The following is a 21,814-nucleotide window of genomic DNA, read 5'->3' on the forward strand; positions in this document are numbered from 1 at the left end:
GAGATGGAAACTAACACTAAAAATAGCAAAACGTACACATGATTAGTACGTTCCTATCTTCTCCTTACCAAATTTTAAATTCTTGCTTTTTGCATTTAACTACATGCTTATAATACAGTTAAATACAATTTGTTATATGTCAGTTTAAAAACAAAAATCAAACAAAAGCAGATAAAATAATAACTCCAAAGAAAAGCCTCTGAAATTGAAGCTACTGGACAGAATATTTCTCCAAGAGACACAACCACATATCATGCAAATATATATTTATGCATTATAAAATAACCGTTACTGTTAGTAGCTTTCTTTGATGTGCAGTTCTAAATCTCATTAATGGCAATGGATGATCCACAAGGGAAGAACAGACCTTCAGCACCATCAAAGGATTTTGCAACATGCTTCAGTGAGGGAGTGCTGGTCCCCCAGACACTGTCCTTGATGGTGAAGGGAGATGAAGAAGCTGCTGAGTGTGTCCTCATCCTGCCCCAACCCTGCTGTTCACAGCTATCCCAACTGCACCAGGGTAACTGTGTGCCTGAGCTGTCAAGGAGATCACTAAATAATCCTCATCATTCTTCTGCCCCAACAAATCTTTTGTTTAAGTTGGGTGATATCCATTATCTGGATAACCCACTAAATGCTAGTCCAGTTCACCAGCAGTGCAAATAAACTGACACACAGGAATAAACCAGGTTGGAGTTCGGATCCACAGACCAATTTCTCATCCCAAACCAATATTTCAGTGTCTGCTGTGGGTGTAATGTGACAATCAGAAATACCTATGGCTATTGCAGAGAAACCCTGTATGCAGATTCTGTAATCCACATGTCTATGACCATTTAGTTTTACTTCAAAAGAGAAAACAAATACCCAATTCAAGCTGTGACACTTCAGGTGCACTGGGGACTATTTCCAGAAACACCCTTGCACCCTGGCAGCTTGGGAAAGAAGGTGCAAAGTGATGACTGGACTCCTGAAGCTATGTGCAAGCGTGGAAACTTCTGCTAGCCCTGCCCTCACATTGACAACAAACACCGGGGAAAACTTGAAAGTCTGAGCACTTCAGAATCTGTATCAGGCCATTTAAGATAAGGAAACCAGAAAACAAAACAAAATAAGACTCTCAACAATGTGAACAAGGAGTGGGAGCTGGGGGGGAGGGAGAGAGGAGGTGCAGAGGAGAAGGCAAGTAAAGAGCAGTTTTAGATATTGGTGATAATAAACTTGATACCATAGAGGGCTGTAAACAGAGAGTAGCCAATGCAACCAATTTTCCTTTGCCACCAGAAATAGATGCTATAAATGACACAAACTAGAGTAATGCACCTTCTGTTGTCCTCTGAAGTTAATGCATGAAAGTAAACCATCAAATGTTACTGTTTCTCACTTGCACGAAAGCCGCCTTTCAGGGATAGTTTCTCTTCCCAGATCATGCAGACCTACATTTTCAAATCAGTTGGGAACTGGCTTATAACACACAACAAAGAACAAATGCTTCCTAACCTAACATTTGGATGCCTACATCACTTGCAGTATAAACCCACGGACCACCTTATCACTAGTTGGGCAAATGAGGACATTTTCATTTATATCTTCTGTGCTACTTATGGTCTTGCTTGGTACCACATTTTAGCCACTCATGGAGAAACATCATACACGTAGACATCTGGTACTATTACTAGGGAAAGAACACTATATTTCCACTTAAATATTTCACTTATCCTTGACTTGTCTGTAACTACCATACTCAGTGCCCTGTTCCTAGAGGGAATTAAATAAAGCATATACTGATGCTCTTTTTCATTGGTGTCTGAAAGAAACCCTTCTGATGGTGATTCCCATCTTTACTTTTTCCCCATTTCTCTTCACCAATACTTCAGTTAGTTTAGTTTGGGACTATCACCCAGCTGATTTTTAACAAATTATCATTTGCCTTCACTCTCATTCACAAATCTGTACGTTCCCATTGGCTGTATGTTTTAATTATAACCATAAAGGTTTCAGTTTTACTTAAAAACATTCTCATAACAGTGGATGCTTTCCGGATTTATTAAACAAAGCCAAAAAAAAAAAGATCATCTCCAAATTTCAAAAGTAAATGAACCAGTATTTCTCTACCTACCTTGTTCAGCTTCCACTATGTGCTCTTTATGTGATCTTGATTGTTCTCCTTCCCCAAACCCTGCCTCCAAAACTCAATAATTAAAGTGAAATTGTGGACTGAAAAACAATTACTCAAAATTATTATTATTTCTTTTAATTATTATTTTATACTGAGAGGCACAGTTCCACAAAAAACCCTGTGAAATGATGATCAGTAGCTGGGAGGTTGAAGAATTGGTTTCAATTTCATTTCTCCTTTTCCTTCACTTATGATCACTATACAAAAACTTGGTCCCCTGGCTCCAGTAGAGCCCCAAGCTATTCTGCAGCCTAGGCAAATCACAGGCATTTCCACCACTACAAATTCACAGTCCAAGCTCCACTTCCCTGTAACAAATGCAGTCATATTTATCTGAGCAAATTGAATTTAAAACCTGACCAAATCAAAAAGATATGCTGACGTTAAATTCTAGCTGTGAAAATGGAAATGGCAACACAAGATCCAAGATAAGAGAAAAAAAAAAAAAAAAAAAAAGGCCAGGCATAGAGGGATTCAATTCATTCTTTGACTTTTCAAAAGGAACATCACACTAAAAGTAACATGACAAAGTGGAGTTGTTGTGCACAGAAGTCCTTACAGAGAAGCTGCTTCTTTGTTTACGTTGCTGGCGCAGACCTTCCTGCGTGGCACCGAGTGGCTTCCCGTCCCTAATGCTACATGTCATTGCTGGGATACAAACCAGCACACAGCCTGGGACAAGGCAACGAAAAACAGGACTCCCGAGGAATTTAGATTAAAACAAAAGTTTATGAAGGGAGAGTTTTTCATTCAAATGTCTGTCAGGCAGATAGCAAGGGCCAAGCCCTCTCTCAACACATCAGGTTTTGCAGTTCCAGAAGAGCACAAACTTACACCCCTTGAATCCACATCTTGAAACAATAGTGCTTACGGTATATTTTTTTTTTCTTATGGATTTGTTATTTTTAATTATTTTGTATTTATTTAGTCTCTTCATCACAGTCTTTGAAGAGAAGCATTATATGGCCAAGGTAGAAATAAGAGTCAAAGTAGACTTGCACGGCCTGCTGCTGGGCTGTGCTTCATGTGCTGGACACAATGACTGGACACAAAGTGCTGTTGCTTGATCCTAGAATTCAAGGGAATGTCTTTCCCCTAGCCAGATGCAAAGGGAACTGGAGGAGAGACTGCAGAGCAGCCCTTATCCAGTTATCCTCTCTTCTATTGGTATGGTGAAAAACTGCTTTTGACTATGGAAGTGCAAGGAGAGATGAATTGAACTTCTCTATCCTAGAGCCTTCCTGGCATGTCAGTTAATTTTGGCTGAGATGAAACAACAACAAGAATTCTCCTGATCTTGGTAAGAGCAAGACAAAACCATGAGATGACAAAGAAAGAATCTGTCTTCATGGCAAATCATGGGGCTCTGGAGAGGGATGGAAACTACAGCAGGATCAAGCACCTGAATGTGCTTGATGAGACTTTGTGTCCTTTGTGGATTCCTGTGCTCTCATTAACACCTAAACAAGGTGGAAAACATGGAAAGTCAAGGAATACTTTCTATTAGTGGTAAGGAATGTGTAGTATGCTCAACTGCCCCAAAGACAAGTGAGCTGTATAAGTCCCCCATATATAAATCAGAAGAGCATGTTATTGGTAAGGATATAGACACATGGGTGAGATGAAATATAAGCCCTTGGGTTTACTGAAGGGGAGAAAGCTAGCTAAAAACATATTACTCCCCTTAAGGCTAGCTAGAAATTTCAAGCATTTATGATCTCTTAAGCGTCCAACTAATTTGAGGGAACTCACGTTGTTTCAACAACCATGGAGATAACTGTGCATAATTTTGATGAAGGAGCACATTCCCAAAATTATTAAAGAAACAAGCCCTGTTAACTGGCATAATTTTTCTCCACAGATTGTGATAAATCCTGTGTTTAGTTGCGGTGATATATATCTAGAGTAATGCCTTGGGTTTCACTATAACTCTTCTGGTTTTATCTAGCTGTCAGGAAGAATATTTGCAGCCCTAAGAGTGGAAAATTTAGGGAGATACTTGGAAAACAAGTGGAATACTGAAATGGCCTTGCTGATTCAGCTTAGTCCCTTTGTTTTCAGATACAGCCATCTCAGTAAAAAGATTTGCAAATCTCTTTGAGACTCCTTATTGCCTTCTTTATCACTTGAAACAGTTCATAGTCAAAACAATTAAAAGAAATGAAAGGGTGTGATTAAAACATATGCATAAAATGGGAACAATGTGTTAGTATTAAATATTTCCTTCTTGATACTATTTTTACAACAATAACAGCAGCAAAATCAGAAACTTCTGCAATGGGATTTATGTGATTTCCATTGCAGGTATTGTGATCTCAAAAAGATCTAGAGTGCCGTAAATTCTGGTTTTGGTTTTATATGCTTAATTCTATTTATACGAAATATATTTTGCTAAAGTAGCAGGTCTTTAAGGCATTTGTTGCTCACACAAAATGGTACACATCTTGCTGGTATCTTTGAAGAGTGAAAGCTATAGGAAGCTCATTAAAGGATAGATCCAACAGAGTTTAAATTCCACACTGATCCCTTGAGATTTTTTTCCACCAAGAAGTAATTTCCAAGATGACTTTTTAATGCTAACCTCTTCAAAGGCTGAAACATAAGAACTGAAAGAAGATGGCAATAATTAATGAAATCACTTTTAAGTAAAAAGCCTTCAAACATTCCTTTTTGCTGCAGAACCAAACAAATGACTACAAAGTCAAGTTTGCAGAGGCATTTCTGTTATAACCCAGATATTTTCTATTCTTTTTAGATATCAGATAAGGACTTCTCAGGGGCTCATACTTTTTACCCTAGCTTCAGCCCAAGGATTTCTTTTCCCTTTTCTTGCACTTATTAACTCTAGCTTAAACCAACAGAATTTAGAAGGGCACAGAATGCCAAAGAGTATACAGAGAGAGCAAGCTGTCTCTCCAAATGTATTTAGCTTCCCTGAGATGTTCTTTGTTTTGATGTTTTTCTTATTCTGAGAATGTTTTTCAGGCAGGGGATATTAATTTGGCCTTCTCTTACCTGACGCTTCCAGAGCTGAAAATTCTTCAGTGATTCTTGGGTAATGGTGCTCAGAGAAATATTACCATTGGTCAGTTGTTGGGTAAATATTTAAAGTGTTAATTTTAAATTGGTAAAATGCAGTTTGGCTTAAGGCGTAAAGTATTCTCTTGGAATACTTATTACAGATTGACAGCACAGCATGAAGGTAAAGCCTAAGGCTACAAACCCAATGTTAAAATTTCCATTTATAAATCAATAGTCACTGCAAACAAACCAGCCTACTCTCTTCTGTGAATGCCTCTACTCTTCTTTAGGCGTAAGATGTAGACAAAATTTGGTCAAAATCCAAAGACAACATTACAAAGCTGAATGAAGTGCACCTGCTAACCCCCTCGCAAAGCTGTCATACCTATGGTGCTGGTGTTGGGCAGGGCATTGCTAAGGCAGTATGGCCTTTAGCCTATAATATATATTGTGTTTTAACCTGTAATGGTGCTACTGAAACCCTGGCATAAAGCAAGCTGAGTTTCTTAGACTCATATGTGAGAATTAGGCTGATCAGGTACAACCTTACTCTGTCCATAGCCAGAGACAAGTGACTGGACTGGCACACCAAGCAGATGAGGACACCTCCAGATAATCTCACAGGACTGTGGTTCAGAAGGCGGAACCAGAGACAAGCTAGCTGGGTTTATATTAGAGATATCTTCCCATTATGGAACCAGAGTATCAAGAAATTTCTTTCCTGACTGCATCTCCTGTATTTATTTCCAAACGTGGAGTAACTGGATGCCCAACCTGTAGTTCAGCTGAGATGACTAACGCTTGAATGCATCTTTCAGGAGCTCAGAGCCCAGACTTGTCTGCCCACTGCATACCAGGTATCACATCACCTCACTTCAGAGCCTTGTTTCCAACTTCAGTTTGTTTTCACAGTGTGTTTAATAGCCCTGATGTACTGCAGAATGCAATTCCGTAGGGATATTTACTACCTATTGTTTTAGAAGAGCCTGGCTATTTTTCTCTTCCAAACTGTAGAACCACTCTTATTGTCCTCCAAGCACACAACTCTCTTTTCATTGTTTGTCTCAACTTGCTGTGCTTGGCCTCTGGCCAGAATCTCTTTTTCTGCCTTGAAGGAGGGTGACAGCTTGCCTTTGAAGAAGTGCCAAAGCTGCTGTTTGGCTGACCAGCAGGGAGCAATCCCGCCCAACACTCCCTGCCCTCTCCCATATTGCTCCCCTCCTTTCCCAGAAACATGCAGCCTCAGAGCAATCAGAGGCTGACCCGATCAAATATCCCAGAAGAGGTTTTCAAGCAACATATGAAGTTTAAGCACACACAGGGAGTGCTGGAGCTGGAAGACACTTCAGAAGATCATCTAGACCATTTGCTCACCCCAAGGCAAATCCAGCTGTACCTACAAGATGCTGCATATTTGTCTGACTGGTTCCTACCAGATTCCAGTCAGACAGTCACATTTCTGCAGGCTAACTAGTCCAACATGCCACTTTTCCATCAGAAAGCTTTGGTAAACCTCATCTCTCTTACTTCAATTTCATGCCATTGGTTCTTGTCTGAATCTGGACATGGAGAACTCTTTCATTATATAATTAAGTTTCTAATAGCATTTAAAATGCAGAGATGCAAGCTGTAACTAGTTACCCTGCTCACAGTGCCTGTGCTTTTCATGTCTACTAAACCACCAGGCTTCTCTGTTGACATACAAGCCTTTATCATCAGCAGAGCACTGACTCAGAGATGATCAGCCACAGATTCACTGGCTTTATTTTCCATGGTGCTTTCTGTCTTTCCTTTGAAGATCTTGCTCTGGCCACTGAACAGGCCTAACCCCACTAAGCTGACAGACCCAATTTGCTCACAGGTTAACACTGCTACACACTTACAACAGACAGAGAAATGCAAAAGTTTGTGCAAAACTAAAAACCTTCTCTGTGCAAGACAAAGGCTTTGCAGAGAGTCTAATAATAATATATTTCCTGCATTACTTTATTTCCTACACAATCATCTTAGTCTTGGCCTTGGGACATTGCTCATTTCCTATTATGACTGTGATGCTCAGTTGGCAAGATGAGCAAGGAGGATATTCTGATTCATCACTTGCAATGCAGTTTGGTTTTTAAAAAAACTTAACCACCTGCTTATGGCATTTTTGTCTCTCACACTGGTAACAAGGAAATGGAAAAGTACAATGGTACATGTTTTATACTGATAAGAAGTATAATTGTTTCAGCTTGAGGGGGATAACTGCAAGGAGATTTGACAGGTCTTGGAAAGTTTTCTTTTTTCATTTAAAAGTACCTGAGACAGAAAACAAAACCTGAAAACTGCAAGATACCAGTGCTCACGCTTGCACTTACCCAGTAGAGGGATTCATGATGCAACCCCCTTTCTCTGTAGATGCCTTGCAGTTGCAGCCCCTCTCCAACGTATCGTGATTCATTCCAAAATTGTGGCCCAGTTCATGAGCTAGGGTGACTGCTGCACCTAGAGGGTTTTCTGAATGATCCTTAAACAAATAATAATAATAAAAAATAAAAAAAATTGCAAAGTCAAGGTAAGGAAACATTAAAAATGCACATTTCCTGTTTAAGGTCCAATTGCTCATTCTTCAAAATGCTTTATGAGCTTACCAGCTGTAGTAACACTATTGTTAAATGCACACAATTTAATTCACATGTACCAGGTGCAGACTGGGAATTTCAGACCAGCCTATCAGTTCTGGCCACCCATTTTCCCCAGACATTTGAGACCATAGGGCAGCTTTGAACCATCTCTTTTGAGCCATCTCTTTACCGAGGGCCTAAAATTTCCGTGTTCAGTAGCTCCCAAGACAAGGCAGTGGCAGAAAGCAATAACCCAAATGGGAAGCAATGGAAAGGATAAGGATTTATGGGATAGGATGAGTGTGATGGGGGGAAACAAGAAGATCCTTCATGTCAGGAGGTAAACTAAAAATGCAGCAAGAGATTTAGTGGACCTATTTAATCTTCATCAGACTTTTTTTTTAATATCAGAAATTTGAAGAACAATCCATAAGCCCTGTAGGAAAAAAAACGGTGACCTTTGAAAACCTTCTTTTAAAAATGAAAGGACAAAGTAGGATGAAAACTTCAATGGCCTCTACTTAACACCTATGAATATTCTAAATGCTGCAAGTGTCAAAATTGAAATATTAACATTAATCTGTGTTGAAATTCTGGTTTCTTTTTTTTGGACAACTACTTCTAAGAAATTCCCTGCATGGTCTGATTATAGGCTACTGATTGGACTGATGTTTTGGCCTAACCACAAGTCAGAGACCTTTCTACATCGATCACTTTCCTTGAGGGAAAAAATATCCATTCTGCTCATATAAAAGCTTTCCCCAAAGGCATAAACATGTAATATAAATGCATGATCTACTATTTATCACTCAGTAAATGGAATTACTATGTACAGCTGCCTGCTCTAAAAGCGTATATGAATATATTCAGCTTAAATAACTCTTTTAGTATCATCTAAGCCAATCTTTAGACTAAAAAGAAGTGAAAGGTAAAAGTGTCTGAGACATCAACTATATATAAATGAAGCCCTTAATACATGTCTTGGAGTAGATTTAAAAGTTTCTTCTTTCATCTGTCTGAACTAATATTTTTTGTAAATCAATTCTTAAATAGAAAACAAAATCAAAAAGAGATCAAATTCTGAAAAATAAATAAATAAATAAATAAAATATCCCTTCTGCATAAGGATCTCTTCTTTTTTTTTTCCCCAGAATATTAAAATTCTGATATCAAAATACTGTGACTAACATAAAAGCCAATTTGTTTGCAGTTATATGTTAAGATACCTGAAGAAAGAATCTGTATAACCTGTCCTAGTAAAAGAAAAATCAAAGTAAACATATGAAGCAAAATAATCTGTAATAACCAAGAAAATACATACTGCTGCACAATGCCCATGTGTGGAGATGTCTTACCTAGATACAAGTCACATACATATTGATTTATCTTTGTACTTACAGTAATTTATGAAATATTTAGTGTATTCTGTGAAATTGAATTTGAAGTCCTAAAAGGAACACAACCCCTCACTCAACTGGAAAACAACTGAGGACCAAAGATTATGAAAACAATGATATAATTCCACATAATTTACCAGCAAAGCACTGTAGCAAAGCCTTAAAATTAGTGCAATGTTGTCCAGACTCAGAAATTCCTCTGAGTTTTGAACCACCTACACAGACAACAAACTGAGCTCAATTTTTCTTCAATTTGCCAGTTTCTTTTCTGCTTACTGCAAAGGGATTTTGTTCATTTAAGTGTCTCCAATATTGGCAATTAAAAATAAAAGGAAGAGTTCACACAGTCCACTCCAGAACTAGAGCAACAAATGATCTGAAATGTAATTTGGGTCTTGAATAGGCAAACAATTTATTACAGCCCATGCGGTTCTCATTACTTGCTCAGATCCACTTGGAATGCAATTTTATCAGTTTCTAGAGAGGATTTTTAAAACAAGGAATGTGATGTCTCAGCAACAGAGGTTATTTGAAAACAGCATAAATGAAGATTATCAAAACAAACAGTGACATGTCCCATTTGATACTGAGACCATTTAAGTTTCCCAAGTACTTAGGAAATGAATAGCAATGCGACTGATTTATTCCACCAAGGTCTTTTAAAGCTAACTTAAGTAGTAAAATTCATTACCAAACAGTTTCACAACCACTGAATAAGCAACCAACTACTGTTAAGACATTATAAGTTGTTGCACAAAGCATGCAGCTGCTTTCAGTTGAACTCTGCTTCATTCCACTGGGATTCAGTTCAAACCTCAATAATAAAGTCTGTCACCTACAGCTAGATGACCTGACACTGGTACTTTCCAAGTAGGTTCACTCAGTTCTAAAAGTGCACGTTTTCTGAAATATTCTTTTATTTCATGTAAGCTATTCATTGAAAAGTGAAGTGCCCTTGTACCACAGTTGTTGCTTAACCTAAATTCCCACTAAAGACAATAGAAATTTGACATGAATGAAAACTCTATGTTATGTTACTGCAACTCAGTGACATCTTAATTTTAAATCCATGAATTTGTTTAGAAACAACAGAACGAAGACTGAAGCATATGTCAAAGGCTTGTTTTAATGTCAAAATGTGTTTGGTCTGTAAAAAAACACAACAGAACCATCACAGTGAAATAAAATGATAATGCTCCTGGTGCACCTAAACTGTCTCATACTCAGATGTGCACTCTTCCCACCCTGAGTTTCTGTTAAATAGTGTGAAAGAGGGGGTCACCTATCACCGAGAGAATTCAGCCCTACAGAAAATAGAGAGAGGCAGGGTCTCAGACAGGGGAATTTAGATCGTATAATAGGTGTGGGTAACTGCAAAACAGTCAGGAAAATCAGATCACACACAGTCGACTCTTTCCAGATTTACATTCAGAAGCTATTTCTCATGCACTTATTCCATTGTTTATTCCTTCAGAACTCTTTAGAACAGTTTTCAAAGCGAGGAACTCTCTGGGGTTGGGTGTTTGGAGAGGGATGGGTAAGAGGCTGGTCAAATGATAACAACAGCTAAATGTTCAGTAGCTCAGTGTTGAGATGTTTGAGCACCAAAGCCTCCCAGGTTAAAAGTTATTCACTATTTCATTTGCACATCTTGCAGACTTAAAATTTTTGTCTATATATTGGTAGGTATCAAGACTTTTCTGGATATACTTGAATTAGCTTCTGCTAATCTGGGGGGAAAGGTTGGACAGCTGCCCTTCCAGGTTTTGGAGGGAGTGCTTGCTTGTTTGGATTTGGCTGCCTTTTGAGGATTTGCCTAAAGAAGGAAAACATCTCTAGTTATGATGTGCAAGCATCGGATTAATTTGCACCTCAAAAGTTTCAATTCACTAGGGTGGGAATCTCTGGGAAACAACACACTCCCCTGAACAACTGAAGCTGTGGCCTGGCTACAATTTCTCTGCAGACACCGGGTTTCTCTTGGACATATAAATCAGTCTGTTCTCTGTCAGAGCCCTGAGAATACTTTAAAGAAATGCTGATTCTTGTTTTCTTGTTATTGGAATGATTTTGCTGTTCCTGTTGTTTCTGCTTAAAACACCAGTTTCCACAGTGAGGAGGACTGGCTTTGCAGAAAAATACTGTAGCATATCTTAAAGTTTACGTTATAAATTAAAAGACCAAACAAGTCATCATTAAGGGCATCATTAAGAGCATCTCTGCAGATAAAGCTGAAGCAGTGACTGCTACCCTGAGGGAAGAATGGATAAAATGGGGCCGGTTGACTCATCTATGCCTTTTCCAAGATTTGGAAGTGCATCTGGAGACTCCCCCAGCTTTTCCTTCCTCTTTGCCTCCTTTTTCTTTCGTATCTAGCCCCCAGGTACCCAGCAAGAAGCTGTAACAAACACTGACTAGAGACTCAGCTTCTAAAACTGCCAAGAGACTTAAGCTTACGTCTTTTCTACAATTTTGACATGACTTTCTCCAACTTATTTGATTGTTCTTTCCCACTCTTACCTACTCTTCATCTTTCCCACTCACCTCATAAATCCTCCCAGTCTAGATCATCAATACATCATCTTCCATGAATGCATAAATTTCCTCAGCTTGGCTTCTTGCCTACTTGTCCCAAAGACCACAGAGGAGCCCTGCATTGCGTGTGGACCAACCTCAACTTGCACGCTCACTGAGAAGCAAAAAATGCAGGGGCTTCAAGGGACTGTATCTCTGGGACTACTCCGCTTAATCTTGAGGCAAAAACCTTAGTGTCTTGGGCTCCAGGTTGGCTCCATGATGCTTCAAAGAACTGGGAGGTTTGAGATCATGCAACCTCTGAGAGCAACGTGCATTTCTCAACTCCCACCTTGTTTACATAGGGATGTGTAACTGAGGCATCCAGCAGAGCTGGAGAGAATGGCTGGATCAGCTAATGTGGGGAAAGCCTAGACAAAACCATAGAAAAAAATAAGGGCTTTCAGCACTTCCAAGCTGAACTCAGAAGTAGACAATATTTATGAGGTTTGTAGGGCTTCATTACTTTCTGCTCTGGAGCTGAGCTCTAAGGCCACCAGCTGAGCCTCTTAGTAGCCTGCAAGTTCTTGGAGTCCACACCTCATTTTATTTAAAGTACTTGAATTGAAAAGCTTAGTTAATTCAAAACTGCTTTCACTCACCCTTAAAAAGCACTGTTCAAAATTATTTATTTTTTTTTTTCTAAATGAAAGTATTCCAGAGTTAGTAGCAGAAATTGACTACGATGTTTAGTTGTTTGTTCATTACATGTAGCATTGAGCAACAGGATTACTAGCAATACTCTCTGAGAGACATTCAGGTAGAATAAATGCTGCCATTGTTTGTGCTTGTTGTCTGGCAATGTAACAAAACCACTGTGCTACAAAGATGGAGAGTAAGGTCTTACACAGGGAACTCTGTAAATCCAGAATAAAATCGATATAACGAAAGATTCAGGGTAGACTGTTGTTGCCTGTAATGCTAGTATACTCAGGTGCATAACAAATACATCTTCTGGTTCTCATCCTTCATAGCACCTCTTCACCTGATTTAATGATCAGTAGGAGCAGAAGATTCTTGCAAAGAAGTCGTGCTATATTTTAATACTATATATATATATTTATTTATTATTATATTTTTCAGTATGGAAACTATGAGTTAAAAACTTTACATGCAAGCTGCCTGTAGATACAGATAATTCAGACTGAAAATGGGACAAAAGGGGCTGATGTGCTGGTACAGAATACAGCACTACAACACGTGAGATCATGTTGCACCACTTGGGCCAGTTTCCAGCGCTGTGCTTTTACCACTTACCATGACGACCCCTCCAGACTGCTCTGCAGTGCACATGCTCATTATGGGCGCCATGCCAATGGTAGTCCCTTGGAAGTACACCCCGCTGCAGGAGGGCAAAAAAGGAAAAGAAGAATCCCAGAATCAACATTCGGTGCCAAGATACCGCCCTTATTATTTTCAGTCTTGTGTTTCTGCCAGTCTCAAACAAAGATCCTGTTTCAAATGTGTCAGCTCCAGACATTTGCAGGTTGAAAACAATGAAAAGCACAGATTAGTCATGCCAACTTGCCAAACTGACAATGACAGCAACCCTGCTCTGAGAAAGATCCATTTGATCACCATCCTTTGGATTTACTGCTGTAACAAGACCCCTTCTTCCTTTCTTTTTCTCCTGATTGATGTTGGGAATAGAAACGCAAACAGAAAAATACTGTCTCTAGCTCAAGGAAGGCTTATTTTAATGTAAGCTTATGTGCTACTTGTTGCAATACAAAACATAGAATTTAATCATTCTAAACAAAGTATTAAAACATATAATAAAATACTTTGTGACAGTTTAGAGTTTAGAGTGACTCACTCTATTCCCCTACAGATAATGTCAGAATATCAGTGCAATGAATAAAGTGAGCTCCTTTTAATTATTAAGACATGTGGTCTGTTTTTGTCTATAGTATGGTTCATTGATCAAAAAAATACCTGGATCAAGAAAGAGCTGCTATTCTTACTTTTTTTTTTTTTTTTTTTTTTTTTTTTTTGACTGCTTTTGATTTGAGCATTTTTACTCAGTTCAATCTAGGAAACAGCAGCAAGGTAAAAGATATATATAATTTAAATTGTAAGTCACAAATTCAAATTAATTTTCTGATTTAGACCGCATTTTTTAATTTTACTGATGTCTTTCTATGAATGAGCAGGATTCAGATCATAAAAACAGAATGGTTTGGCATGGAAGGGACCTTAAAGATCACCTAGTCCAACCACTGCCGTGGGCAGGGACACCTTCCACCAGATCAAGTTGTTCAAAGTCTTGTCCAACCTGACCTTAGAATGTCACTATCTGCTTGACAATAATACCGCCTTAGGTCTACTTTAAGGGAGAGGGCAGGACTGCCTTTTTCAATAACAGCTGAGATTGAGACCACCTTAAACCGGCTGCAAATTCATGCCCAAAGTCCTTATTGGCTTATTATACATCTAGATTTCCATGCATGTTGTATTCAGGAAATGCCTACAAGTAACAGCTATTGCAGAGCTGTTAAAGGAAATTTATCTGGAGCATCTGCTGTAGGGCCATGCAAAGCACTTCTGTGTTTGTGGAGGGGAAAGACAAACCCTCAGGATCACAGATAGTCATCCCAATAGTTTAGACAACTGAAGAAGAATACAGTGCAGCTACTCTCACATCACTGAAATACCAGCCAATATTAGATTTGGCATCAACTCTACCTTATTAGCTGTGCATTGTCGTGGGGTTTACGAGGTAGTAGTTTTAGCTTTCTCCAGTCCAGAAACTCATGGAGGCTGGTGAAAGGATCTTGAGAAATGGAGCACTTATCCATGTCGTTCCACACCTCCACTCCAACCAGGGCTACTCGAATATTCAGTGGCCTGTAGAACTAATGAGAAAACAGAAACAAAAACAATTATAGAGCTGTTGGCTACTCTGTTATCACACTAGTAAATGCCACAGTTGCTGTGAGGGGGGAGCAGGCACAGTGTTACTGATGATGCAGAGATAACAATTCTAAGGTAAGAGTAATGTGAAGAAGGACTCAGGAATTGATCAAGTCTGGATTTGGCTGACAGTCTGAGAAAAGCATATACTAGATCTTTGTCTTGTTTATATGCATTACAGCCATTTGGACAACACTGCCATTTGTTGAGCATAAATTAAGCATGAAACATAAATATATTGTAACATGCAAAATTAATTTTGAGCAGGTAACATATAAATGCCTGTCTTCCAGTAATAAGTCAGCAAGACAATTACAAAAGAGGTGGAGGTACCTTCATCAGCTTGTTTTTAATCACGGACACTTCTCCTTGAGTTACTGTCCTTGAAGCATCATTTGATAAGTTCTCAGATAAATTAGACTCCCTTAGCTATAATTTGAGTACAACATTCCTAATTTTTCTGGCAATGCAGCACATCTAAAATAAACTTTATTATTTTATTATTATTATTATTATCATTATTTTGCTTTTACTGGTTGGAGAGAAACCTTGCTCTGAGATACTGGGGCATTAGGAAAGCAGCAGGTGTGTTCACTCAAATGAGGCAGCAGGAAACACATGTTGCTGTTATTGATGGGCTGATGGCAGGTGGTGAACCATTGACAGAGGCCAGGTTCTCAGCTGCATGTTTTGCACCTGCATGGCATCAGCTGGGTGTGTAAGGAGATGGTCTGAGTGTAGTGAGCATGCTGGGAGTGTGGGCCAGGGACAGCCTGTAGTATGAAAGGAAATACTAGAAATATGACTTGCTCTTACCAGTAAATCTGAGTCAAACTCTTTTTCTTTTCATAGAGGTACAAATTTAAGCTTTAGAAGCTTTCTTAACTTATATTCATAAGACAGACATAAATCTCACAACAATGTCCTCCAGAATGTGCAGTAATTTCTGAAGAAGTGGAATAATCCTCATGTTCTTACCTTATCAACGTAGTTTGCAATTTCTATCAGCCTCTGCTTAATTTTTTCCACATCCTTGCCTTGTCTCTGAAACTTAGAAAATAAAGGATCAATGTACTAGCAGCACAAATACAGCAGCTTTTCTCCCCAGCATCCACCTTACTCTTGATGGCACTGTCAGTGATGTTTGGGGATTACAGGGAGCAAGCAAAGGACAACGGCAGATTTCTCTTGGCTTTCACGGAACTGATATCTGCCTCAGAATAAACACAGGCTATGGGAGAGGATTTTGTTCTTCATAGAAAGATTTTAAAATCCCTAAGTCTTACATAGCAAGCTTTCTAGGACTGAGGTTTGGTGAAAAAGAAAGGGCTCTTCTGTTAGCTATTTTGCCAGCAGAGTGATTGTTATTCCCTAATGAGCTGTGTTCAAGGAGAGTGAAAGACCATCATCTTTTTAAACAAACAAAAATGTAAGTAGCAAAATAATTCAAAGCAAGACTTCTCATCTTTGGTTGCCATTCAGCTCACTGAAACACATCTGCACAGCCTGTCCTGGTTCCTTGCTTTGAAGCTCTGCTTCCAAACTGTCAGAAAGGCTTTGTGCAATGCGATGGTAAAGTACTGCTTCAGAAGGAAATGCAGGATCCTACAGCATCTTCTGAACAGTGACAATCACACCAAGGGCAGGCAGGAAATGCAATGGTTTAACCAGCTCAAGGAAATCCTGGGCTGTGAATTTTTATTTGCCTTGTCTTGAATTTCTGCCAGACATCCCAGTTATCTATGAGTGCCAAATTCCTTACAAAATATTGCAAAAAACATTTGCAAATGACTAGCAGTCATCTATCTTAATAGTGCCTTCCATTGCTTAGCCTTAATTAGGTTAGAAGCATTACTTGTGAAAACTACAATATTCTATCTGAAGCACATTACTTGCAATCCCGTGGAAACCCATTTCCCACCTGTGCTTCCCATATATTTTTATGTTTAAGTCTCTTACCTCACGATTATCTGCCACAATAACAAGCTCCACGTACTTTGTTGTCTTCAGAGTCTCCCTCTTGTACTGCCAAAGAAGATGAAAAAGGTTTGGTTGTTTTTATTGTTGTTTCAATGTGACCCTTGGAATCAGCTCTTCCTCATTTAAACAACGTTTTTGCAAGAGGAGATATACAACATCTCAGACTTCCAAAGGTTTCATGGTGTACAATTTCTTATTGCATTCCTTCTCCTCATGTCCATGTGGTGCTTGCAAAAAAAGACCTGTACAACCAGGATCTGATCACAGCAAGCAGGAAAGTGCTGCAAAGTGTCTCTCAACCTTTCAGGTTTCTGCAGCTGCAATGTTTGAGTTATCTTTCCTTGCAGGAGAATATCATCTCCAGCAGAAAGACCTTTGCTATTTCCAAGATACATTTAAAGAAACGATAAGATAACTTTTAGCAAACATTTCAAGCAACAGACAAATGGGCAACCAGGAAAAATGAGTTGTAAAGGGATATCAAGTAAAGCAGGATAAAGTAATCAAGGAATATTGAGTATCAATCAAGTGGTCTACTTATAAACTCTGTAGGAAAAAAAAAAGAAAAAAAAAAAGAAAAAAAAAGAACAAAACCACAGAAGAAAAAAACAAAACAAAACAAAAAAAACCAGCTAAATAAACTGTCAGTGTCTGGGAAAGCAAACTATAATGCTTTAAAAATAGCCTATATTTAATTTTGCATCTGTGTATTCATGCATGTCGTGTTACTTGCAGTTCTGATTGCAGGTCCAAAAAAATCATAATGCTTAGCTCCAAAAGGATCACTGAAAAAAATTAAATGATTTTTTAAGGCTATTAATCATAGGACAGCTCATTTGCTACCCTAAATTTAAGTGACCTATTAAATTCTGTGGAAGTTCTGTGATTTACACCAGCTGAACATCTATCCTATTATTCCTCCCTTGTTTCTGGAATAAAACAGTCAGGGAACAGAGGTCCCAGCAGTATGTGTGATCTTCGTGCCAGAACTTAAGGACCTTAAGCAGTTGTATGACCTACTAATGACTATGATGTCTCAAACTGTACTAGTGCTCTTTAACCTTAAATGACTAAAGCTTTCAAAAGCAAACAGTGTGTTCCAAGGCAAACTATGCAATCCCCTATGAAGCTAAGTCAGTACTGGACATCACCTTCCAGCCAACTTTCACAAAGTTTTCTTCACATTAGCAAAGTGTTCCTCTTTCTTATCTGCAGATTGATGATTTTGAATGTTTTACAAGAATCATTATGTTTAGAGGAAAGTGCCAGATGTAACTAACCTTCGGTAACTCTAACTTTCCAACACTAGAAAACTCATATTTAATAGTGTGACACAGCCTTTAAACTACAGGAATTGAAAAAATATTAAGTTCCACTTGGATGGTATTTCTGAGCTGTGAAACCACTAGAAGCTGTCATTAATGAACTAAGCATCAATGGTACAAACATTTTGCAGGATTACACTCATCGGGGGCTCTGGCAAATGAACATGGGTAGGTATTCTTACACCTTCTCCTGGTACTGGAGCTCCCTGTCATCTTCTTTGGCTCTGCTGGAGGCAACTGTCTCCATCATGGGGTCATGGTGTGTGCATGGACCTGGTGCATGTACCCATGCCTCCTCTGCCACGCAGGGCATTGGCAGTGCCTGGTGGTGTGCTGGATGGGAAGCAGACATCAGCAGCCAGCACATCTGCTCCTGCTGCTTCAGTAACGGCAGCAGGTGCAGTGTAAAGGGCCTGCCACATCTCTACAGAGCTCAGCTGAACCTGTAGGGTTTAGGCAGAGCTTGATTCACCTCTCTGCAAAATATTGGACATGAGTGAGATGCCACGGAAGGCAAATGACCATATGGGTTTTGTTTGTGGCAGAATTGGTCTCTCAGACGCTGAATGTCTAATATAAATCTGAAATTTATTATGCAGTCCTGATTAGAGACATGCCCCAAGATGCCTCTAGTCTTCCAAATGAAAAGCAAAAAAAATGAGACATGATTATCCAGGTGCAAAGATATAAGAAGGCTCTGTTACACCAGTCAGCAAGCCATTCATTTTTTACCAAAAATAAAACTGTTTGGACCGGAGAGAGTTAGCCTGAGAGAAATTGACTACCAAGGTATAATGATATAAGCCTCCGGTGACTGATTTGCATAACGAATCCTTTCCTGTGATTTGCCCAAAGGCTATGTGTATTCCTCGGATATGATATTTATTTATAAAATGTACCTAATTATCACTTCTTTCAGCTTGGTTTCTGCAGCCTACTGCATCAACGCACAATCCATTGACTGATTGAATCACTCAGAATTAAAATGAAGAGTCAATAATACAGCTATGACAGATATTCACAATGGGAGACAATACGCTTTGTTCAGCTGACTGCTGTCCTGCTCCTCTGCTTCTTCCATACCTGATCCTACTGCAAAACTGCTGTCCTATGCCACCATATATTCCCTGTGCTCTCCTGCCTGGGAATTGGCATCGCTTAGATTCACAGCACAATGTTTCAGCCCCTCTCCTTCTCTGTGATCTAATTCCCCAAAACAGCTGTTCTGGGATCCACCAGGACCACACAAATGGCTATTTTGTGTGGCTACAGAGAAAAGCCATACTGTAGGGACTGCCTTACATACTAGACTTGCTTTCTGTAGGGTCCTGTCTCAATGGAGCTCAACTGGAAGACATGCTCCTTGCTGCAATTTGACAGTCCCCTGCTTTGTAACATAACCCAGTACTTATAGAGACACAGCTCTAACAGGGAAAACTGTGTCTACACACACCTGCTGTGTTATTTGCTTTGATTTATTAAACTTCTTGTTTGGATCTGGGAAGCTGAGTTTATTGTTTGTTCCATCATTGATTTGTACTTAAATCTAACCTAAAGGCTAGTCTAAATTTGTGATACATTGATCAAACATTTTGGCTCTGCTCAATAAGCATTTAGTGTAGGTATCTGAAGTGAAGGTTCGGGGGGGGGGGGGGGGGGGGGGGCGGGGGGAAAGAGCAAAAAAGCAGCTCCCCCAAAACCTGCCAAGAAACCTAAAATTTTCATCATGCCCTAAACCTGATGCTGGATTTGTGCTTACTTCTTTGACCCAGTGTAATCTGGAGCAGCCTCGTGTCTCCATATTTTGCAGTTCATTCTTATTCAGTGTGTCCTGACAGTTTGCTTAGTTGATGACAACATTGAAATGTGAAAATTCAGTCCACACATTACATTTGACAACTTCCAGAATTCATACATTAAAAGCGTATCCAGCATACTCATGATATGTATTTTACCTAACTCTATGATGTGGTTGTTGACAGGTTTTATAATTACGTCCAGTGAACCACAGCAAGGATATCTTTCAGATATTTAAGGTGAAATTTGACATGTAGTTGAAGCCATCAAGAAAATGTGAGAACCATGAAGGTAATTGTAAAATTGTTTTGATTGCATCAGCTAGTTATACACATGCTTTTTATTTCAGTTTCCTTGTGTTACTCTGATTACCTCTGCAAAGTCCCAAACATCTGGGGGTAAACCTTAAAAAAGATGTGAAAAGAACTTTCCTATTCACGTTAAATAATTTGAAAATGCATTTTTTATTTTTTATTTAGGTTGTAGTAGGATCTGCAGAAACGCTCTGGCATAGTGTAGGAACCTATATATGAAGCTTCGTTGAAAGGAAGCCCATTTTGGTAGAGTTGCATTTATAGAAGGACAAACTGGAAGGCTGTGGTTTTGTTCTGCCATGTTTCCCAGAAAGAACAGAAAGGTCATGTCACATATATGTGTATGATGTCAGGGAACATTAACAGAGAATGTTTGAGCTGAAAGTATAAACAAAGCTTACACAGACTAATGCTAATATTTTCAACCTTAGCGACTTCATACATTCTGAGAAAAAATATAAGACAATAAAGTTGTAGACGAAATAGCTAATGCAATATTCATTTAGACAAAAAGAAATTTGGACAGATAATGCCTAATATTCCTGAAGTATAAAACAATTTAATTCTACTACATAAATAAAATCTGGTGATGCCATTTAGGTTTCTCTCCTTAACAATTAACTCAATGTGAAGACTTAGTAGTACACCTAACTATAAACCCCAGTATGTGACAGATAATAAATTTTGAGGCCAGCTTTGTAACATTGTAGAATTTCTGAACACCTTAAACAGTATTTTCTACAATCCCCTTCCAAAATGCACATGAAGTTATTGTAGTATTTCTTCTTCCTGGTTTTCAGCTCATTTCATTTTCTAGTTTCCATGAGCTAGATGCATTTCACATTAAGGACATTTCTTCCTACATTAAAACAATTACAATAATACTTCAGTAAAATAATATGGTGAGAATTTGTTTTGTCTGCATAAGATACTTTCCTTCTAGAACGTAAAGGTTCATTTAGGTTTTAAAACACTATTTGCAAAGCATCACAGCTATCATGTTCTTTTCCATCTTGGGTGGGCAAGAACTTTTCCAGACCTTGCTTAGCATTCTTATGGGTTCATAAATTGTTGCTATAATCATACATGAACCAAAATACAGCACCATAATATGAAACCACAAACTTCTGTGCCATCTCATTACCAGAAAGAATGTATAAATACAATGCAAGAGCAAAAAAAAAGCAATAAAGTTTTAACAAATCGTGTAAGTGTATGATTAAATTTATGCATGTTCTTAAGCACATATCATCAACACAAGATGACTGTATGGTTTAGTGGTTTGCTCAGTAGGTATATAGGAAATGAGGCTGGAACAAATATTTATGGTTGTGAAGATGCTTTCAGAAAGGTACTTAGTGTAAAACTATATAATCCACCTACCCTGCCAGCTTGAGAATGGTGTGTTGTGTTGTGAGACCTCATGGCGGAGATATCCAACTGGTGGCCACAAGATCCTGGACCTATTTTCAAGTTCTCTGCTCGGTAGATCTTGTGTTCAGTCGTAGCACCTTCTATTGGCTCCAGAATGTAGCTTTTGTTTGCAAATACAATAATTCCCCTGTAGCACAAGAGAACAGAGTAAGATGCGTGGCTTTCAAAAATGAATCTATGTTTGTCTTCAACAAGGTTACAACAGGTTTTAATAATGACGGAATACGAAAAAGAAAAATGCTGATTTACAATGTCATGGCCGGGTGGAGCAGGA

The 21,814-nt window shown here is 38.8% G+C and overlaps 1 protein-coding gene across 1 annotated transcript in view; it reads right to left on the bottom strand.

Moving 5' to 3' along the window:
- ADAM12 (ADAM metallopeptidase domain 12) overlaps positions 1–21,814 on the bottom strand; it is a 183,702-nt gene that overhangs the window by 45,644 nt on the left and 116,244 nt on the right. The window contains exons 6-11 of the mRNA XM_072039907.1: positions 21,490–21,667; positions 16,650–16,715; positions 15,669–15,740; positions 14,463–14,632; positions 13,035–13,119; positions 7,561–7,709 (exon numbers count right to left, since the gene is read on the bottom strand). Of these exons, the coding sequence (XP_071896008.1) occupies positions 7,561–7,709; positions 13,035–13,119; positions 14,463–14,632; positions 15,669–15,740; positions 16,650–16,715; positions 21,490–21,667 (720 nt within the window). The remainder of the gene's footprint in view (positions 1–7,560; positions 7,710–13,034; positions 13,120–14,462; positions 14,633–15,668; positions 15,741–16,649; positions 16,716–21,489; positions 21,668–21,814) is intronic.

This window comes from Anas platyrhynchos, chromosome 6 (assembly GCF_047663525.1).
Source record: "Anas platyrhynchos isolate ZD024472 breed Pekin duck chromosome 6, IASCAAS_PekinDuck_T2T, whole genome shotgun sequence".
In the NCBI taxonomy this organism is placed as follows: Eukaryota; Metazoa; Chordata; class Aves; order Anseriformes; family Anatidae; genus Anas; species Anas platyrhynchos.